Source organism: Pezoporus flaviventris, unplaced genomic scaffold (assembly GCF_033815535.1).
Source record: "Pezoporus flaviventris isolate CSIRO_AGI_PZ_B2104156 unplaced genomic scaffold, CSIRO_AGI_Pfla_v1 ptg000013l, whole genome shotgun sequence".
NCBI lineage: Eukaryota > Metazoa > Chordata > Aves > Psittaciformes > Psittacidae > Pezoporus > Pezoporus flaviventris.
In genome coordinates, this window is record NW_026892561.1 from 18,800,532 (window position 1) to 18,806,069 (window position 5,538).

Here is a 5,538-nt window from a genome sequence, read left to right on the forward strand (position 1 = left end):
GTGAGTCTCACTGTCATCGTCTCTGAAGAGCTCTAGCTGGAGGCAGTGGGGCCAGAGGCCAGCCTGCAACAGGGCACAGACAACAGCAGCCATCTCTCCTGTCTGCCCTGCAGATTTCTATAGTAGAAGGACAATTTCCAAAATACAGTGAAAAATTCTGTGTCACAATAAAGAGCTAAACTATGAAACTGTGGTTTTGGGATGCGTGCACCTAGGCCAGAGGCAAGGGAGGAGAGGGGCCACAAGGAACAAAAGCAGGAGCAGGAAGAGTGGGGAGGAAAAATTCTTTCATCAGTATAGCTTCCAGGCAACACCAGGTAACCCCATTTTGTGTTGCCTGCCAAAGAACAGAAACCGCTCCTGTTTGTATTTCAAAGTCCTCATTTATTTCTGACATTGAATTTGGACCCATAGCTGAGCAACAAAGACACAGAATAATACCAGGAGGAATCTGAAGTTGAAAAAATCTGGGATCCCTGCCTCTACCCCATCCTGTTCCTCCACCATCCCCCAAACCTTCGAACCCACAGCTATTTCCTATGTTTCCAGCCCTTTCAGACTCACCCGTTTCCCTGTAGCAGTGCCAGACCCAGGGTGTTGTGTTGCCTGTGAGGCTAACCCTCTTGGCTATCCAGCTATTCTGGAACTGCCCTGCCAGCCTTGGCACCTCGTTAGCCAGTGACGGGTCACGCTTAATGTGCATGTGAGGATGATGCGGTTGTTTTCACCAGAAGAGTGACCCACAGAAGCAAAAGCCCCGGTGTTATTCCCACCCTCCGGTGGTCGCAGCCCAGCATGTGCTGTCGTTGCGGTGGGAAGCCTTGCTGCGTGCCAAAAGGTAGAGTTGGATGTCAGGAGCCACTGTGCCTGTGAGCTGGCTCTGTGCCCTTTGAGGCGACGGCATTTCAGGGCTGTCTGGTGGAGCTTTGCAGGTGGCAGCCCGCAGATCACGCTGGGACATACTAACTTCTCGTGGCTTCCAGCAGTATGAGACCTAGTTAAGCGGATGCTCTAGTGGAAAAGGATGGCATTTACCGACTTAGTCAAGATATTTTTTCCAGTTACAGACTTTGTTTTCAGGGAGGAGTACTGGCTGGATGGGAAGCATGGACTGTTGCCCAGTGGGATCCAGACAGCTTTGCAGGTGATAACTTTGGTCTGCCTGCCTGCCTGCCTGCCCTTAATGTGAGAGGACATTTAAAACCTGGTATCACTATTTGGAGAATGGAAGGAGACTCTAAAAGCACTGCAGTTAGGCTGAGTCTCAGAATAATGGAAATACAATGACTTTCTGGGCTGGAGGTGGGGAAGATGATGCGTAAAGTTTGCACAAAAGGCTGTGTAAAATGCAGGCTGGGGCAAGGTGTTCGGTTACTACGACTGTCACCACATTTGGCATTCGTCTTGTCTCCTTCCTTTGGGTAGTTGGTGCAGAGGTGCCAAGGCATGGGCAGGCCCAAAGTGTAAATTAGCCTTTTGCCTGATAACGTAGACATTCCAAGACTCATGTAGTGCACGCCTCTATGCTAAGACTTATACTTTTTCTGTGCATGAACAGGAAGGTTAAGTCCAAATCCTTCTGTGAGCAGCAGGATGATTTCTAAATTGCTGTGGTGAAAAAAACCAAGCCACCACTCAAATTTCTGAGCAGTGGTACCCTATATTGCAAAGGGATGGCAAGCATTTCCTATCACTGCCTCCAGCAGCATCTGCAGGGCTGTGGGAACTGTTGCTGTCCTGGTCCTTCCGCATTGACTGTGAATTGCTCAGCTGAGCAGTTCTGCACCAGTTGCTACGGAAGTGCCTGTGAATGATGGAGATGGCCTTTTAGTAATTTTTCACCTAATCTGATTTATGGAGGAAGAAGGAACTTTCCCACATTCATTTTTTGCAGAAAGGCAGAGTCACTGGCTGTCATTACCAGCCACAGAGCCGGTGAACCCGAGTTTGGGTCTTGCACCCTCTTCTTCCAAAAGCAGAAGAGGGGATCCTGACCAATGGAACATCGCGTCTTTCCCATTGCAGGTTGTGGGCCCCTCAGAGGAGGAGATGTGACCTGGTGGTCTCTGTTGTTGATGTCGAAAGCAAAAGCCATCCTAAAGCCAACCTTCCTGTGGCTGTCCGGAGCTGTCAGGGTGGCCTGGCTAGGTCTTTGAAAGCTGAAGATGACCAAAACTGCAGTTATTTAGGGATGCAATTCTTCCCATAAGTGAAATCTTGCTGTTTTTATGGGTCCAAGTTAAAATCACTCCTAAAAAAGCTTGTGAAGAGTGAAAGAGGGTGGGACTTTGGCTGCAGAAAGATCATCCTGTGACCACTTGTGTGGGTGAATGGTTTTGTGAGCAACTTTGCTTCCCTCGGCAGTGATATAAACTCTGTCTTGAACTTCTTCAGAATGTGCAAAGACCGAAGCGGGTGGTAGAAGGTGTCCTATCTTACACTCGAACATGAAAGCTAACTGCTAGCGGCAACTAACTCAGTACAAGGGGAGCAGAATGATCTGGATCTTCCCTTCTTTGCTTTCCCATCGGCCAGGAGTGCTGCTGTTCCCAGCTCAGCAGTGGGATTTGCCACGGGCAGCAGCTGGTGGGGGGTCACGTATCACTCTGTGTGCTAGAGGTGGTGGGCATCGCCTCGGGTGGCTGTGTGGGGACACCCAATGCCTCACTCTAGGCCTGGGGAGTTGGGGAGCCTGGGGTAATTAAATTAGGTTGTACTGTACATAGCCCTCATTAGACAAGTCCCCTCAGGAGATAGAGTAGAATAATAATGACACTTATGATGGATTCGGAGGTGACCGGTTCAATGTTGTCATTTGAGGTCTCTCTTGTCTTCTTGCCCAAAAAGCTCAGCTGCGCTGGGCGGTTCAGCAGGAGGACCATGCTGGTCTCGGGCTGGACTTATGGGGTCTTTTCTGCAGAACCCCCCCTCCAAAGACAAGTGAAAAGCCCCTTCCCTCGAGCAGGTGCCGTCTGGGAACACCCTGTGCTAGTGGCAATGGTGACTACACCTCCGTGCTGATAGCCCGTGGGTTCGGGAAGCTCTCTCGGAGGAGGCTGTGGCGGCTCACCAGGTAGCTCTGCAGGGTGCCCATGTTAATGGGCGGCCCCATCTCCTTGTAGCATGCAGGGGTGTAGGTGACCCTCTCGCCCCCGTTGCGCACCATGTCGGCAGTCCGGATGTAAAAGGGGGAGCCGTAGGGGGAGCAGGTCGGGCAGTAGTTGTGAGCCCCGTGCTGGTTGAGCTCGCTGGCGGGGGGCGCAGGGCTTCCCTGGCCGTCCACCATGTGGGAGCTGCAGGCATTGCACATGCCGAGGTGCGAGTGTGTGGGAAGGTCTGGCTCTTCCTCTTCGTCCTCCTCCTCCTCCTCTTCCTCATCAGAGTCATCTTTCTTGCAGCAATAGTACTGTATGAAAGGGAAAGGGTTGTATTAGGGGAAGCAGAGCAGCTGAATTCGTCTTAACAGCCTGCCCTGCCACATCCCCGCCCCCTCATCCCCCTGGCAGAGAAACCCTCTGCTGGCCTCTTGCTGATCTGCTCCAACGGTACCTGGTCCAGCAAAGCAGAAGCTGGACAAACCCAGACCTGAGCATTCTGCAGCAGGCAGCTGCTGGGAACTCGTCCTCTCCCCTCCCAGTGAGGTTTGCAAGAGGAAGGTATTTTACCATGCCAGTTGAAAACTCCTCCAAATAACTGCTGTGCTTTTCATCACACTGCTGCATGGCACAGACTTTACATTAACTTTTAAAGAGCAGGAGGTTGTAGCTAGCTGCTGTAGAAAGCCTCCTCATTTCATTTACAGTGGGGAAAAAAAAACCAGCACAAAAAATCTCAGTCTGGTATTGCAAGCCCAGCCAAGCCTACACCTAAATTAGCAAGCGCTGCAGAGCCTCAAAAGCCTTAGGGGAGTCTCCCAACACTGGGATGAGAATGGACATAATTCTGCGGTACCTGGGGGAAATGGTATTTCAACTTCCTGTCCATTGCAAGCAATAAACGCCCTCCGAGACCTCTCCTGCAGCATCATTTCAGTCTCAGGAGCACTGCCACTGCTGGGGTTTGTGGCAAGATGGGGACAACCGCAGCACTCACCTGTAGCCTACAGTAGCAGAGCACGGCAATGATGCACAGTAGGATCACTGTCGCTAGGATTCCCCCGGTGATAACAACAGTTCCTGCTGTCATCCGACCGATTCTCCATCAAACTCTGCAAGGCAGGGCCACAGGGACATGCGTCACCCCAGAAGATGAAAGTCATCTACCATGGCTTCATCATCATATCACAGACATGACACTCATGAGGCATCCCAAAATATCACATTCTTGTTCCTCCCGCCCCAACCAAAAAACTGTCAATCACCTAACATCATTCTCCTCTTAGCAAGAAGACACCTGAGATGCAGCCTCATGGCCCCTCACTGTTATCACTGCCTCTGGCTTGGGGTCTTTGGGAAACACCCGCGGTCCACCCACAGAGCCTCCTCCCTTGCTGGGCTGAAAGGACTGATTTCCACCCTGTTGGCAGAGAATACAGCTTCTGCTTTAAAACACAGAAGCAAACCTGGGTTTCCACCAGGAAAAGCCAGAGGGGAGGCTTTGAACTCTACAACTGTGGCAATCTGAGCTGAAAAAAACACACCCCGGCTGCCTGCCAGGCACCAATGGGTCTAACATGGGCTCGGCATGAGCCAAGCAGCTCCCACCACCATCCCTGTGCCATGGCACCTGGAGGCTACTTACGTTCAGGAACGGAGGCGTTAGACCTGTAAGAAGTGGAGGGAGAGGTTAGCAGTGGCTTGACAGTGCCCCTTCACCTGCCCGTGTTTCCCTGCTTCCTGAGAATTTGTCTTGATTTGGGACCCGCGAGAAGGAAGCACTGCTTCACCCCGTGTCCCATGGGGATGGGGCTCAGCATGTGCCCCTGGGATCCTGCACGGTGCAAAAATATTTTTGGGTCCTGCAGATGATAATGATGGTAAATATTACGGTTTCTTTAATTTGGAGCAGGGAAAGGAGGCATTTCCCGACCTCAGAGAAATACTGCACAGGACAAGGCTGTGCCATCAGCAGCTCCTGAATCACGCGGCTTCACAGGGCAAAGGCCTGGCTTAGTCAGCACTTTGCCTTTTCCTCTTTAAAATTAATTATGGGGGAGGCAGATGCATCACCGTGCAAGCAGCCGATGTTTTAGGTGCCGCTGGGAAACGGGCTCTCCCCAGCACCCCCTTGCCACCCCGCAGGCACCTGGGAAATGACAGGCAGGGCGTTACGGATACGCTGGCCCCAGGACAGCCGGCTGGGACAGGCAGCGGTGCATGGCCACAGGGAGACGCTGGCAGACCTGGGAGAGAGGACAAGGAGAAAAACCCACCGTCAGCTCAAGGGGGCTGCCCAATGTCCCCATCTCCACTGGTGCCACCTCTGTTCCTGCAGCGGAGCCGAATAAATTGCTGGTTTTAGGGAGACCAGCAGGAAAGGTGGTGCTGCAAAGGTGGGTAAACCCAAACCGCCATGAAAGGACAACCCCACACCCAAACC

At 52.1% G+C, this 5,538-nt stretch overlaps 1 protein-coding gene across 2 annotated transcripts; it reads right to left on the reverse strand.

Moving 5' to 3' along the window:
• Window positions 1-1,169: 1,169 nt before the first annotated feature.
• On the reverse strand, window positions 1,170-5,227 carry LOC133268617 (protein FAM163A-like). 2 transcript variants are annotated; one of them, XM_061451998.1, is made up of 3 exons: window positions 4,741-5,227; window positions 4,093-4,258; window positions 1,170-3,406 (listed from the first exon to the last, which is right to left on the reverse strand). In XM_061451998.1, exons 2-3 carry the CDS (start codon window positions 4,183-4,185, stop codon window positions 3,005-3,007), a joined length of 495 nt encoding a protein of 164 aa, XP_061307982.1. In that variant the 5' UTR covers window positions 4,186-4,258; window positions 4,741-5,227; the 3' UTR covers window positions 1,170-3,004. The 2 variants fall into 2 exon arrangements, with proteins under 2 accessions (XP_061307982.1, XP_061307981.1); XM_061451997.1 differs by having other exon boundaries at window positions 4,093-4,207; window positions 4,741-5,225.
• Window positions 5,228-5,538: the final 311 nt, after the last annotated feature.

Bases quoted from the DNA above. Each gene is read 5' to 3' on its own strand.
- LOC133268617 (XM_061451998.1), bottom strand. From the start codon at position 4,185: ATGACAGCAGGAACTGTTGTTATCACCGGGGGAATCCTAGCGACAGTG. The intron at 3,407-4,092 runs GTGAGTGCTGCG...CCTTTCATACAG, and splicing joins TCTGCTACTGTAGGCTACAG to TACTATTGCTGCAAGAAAGA.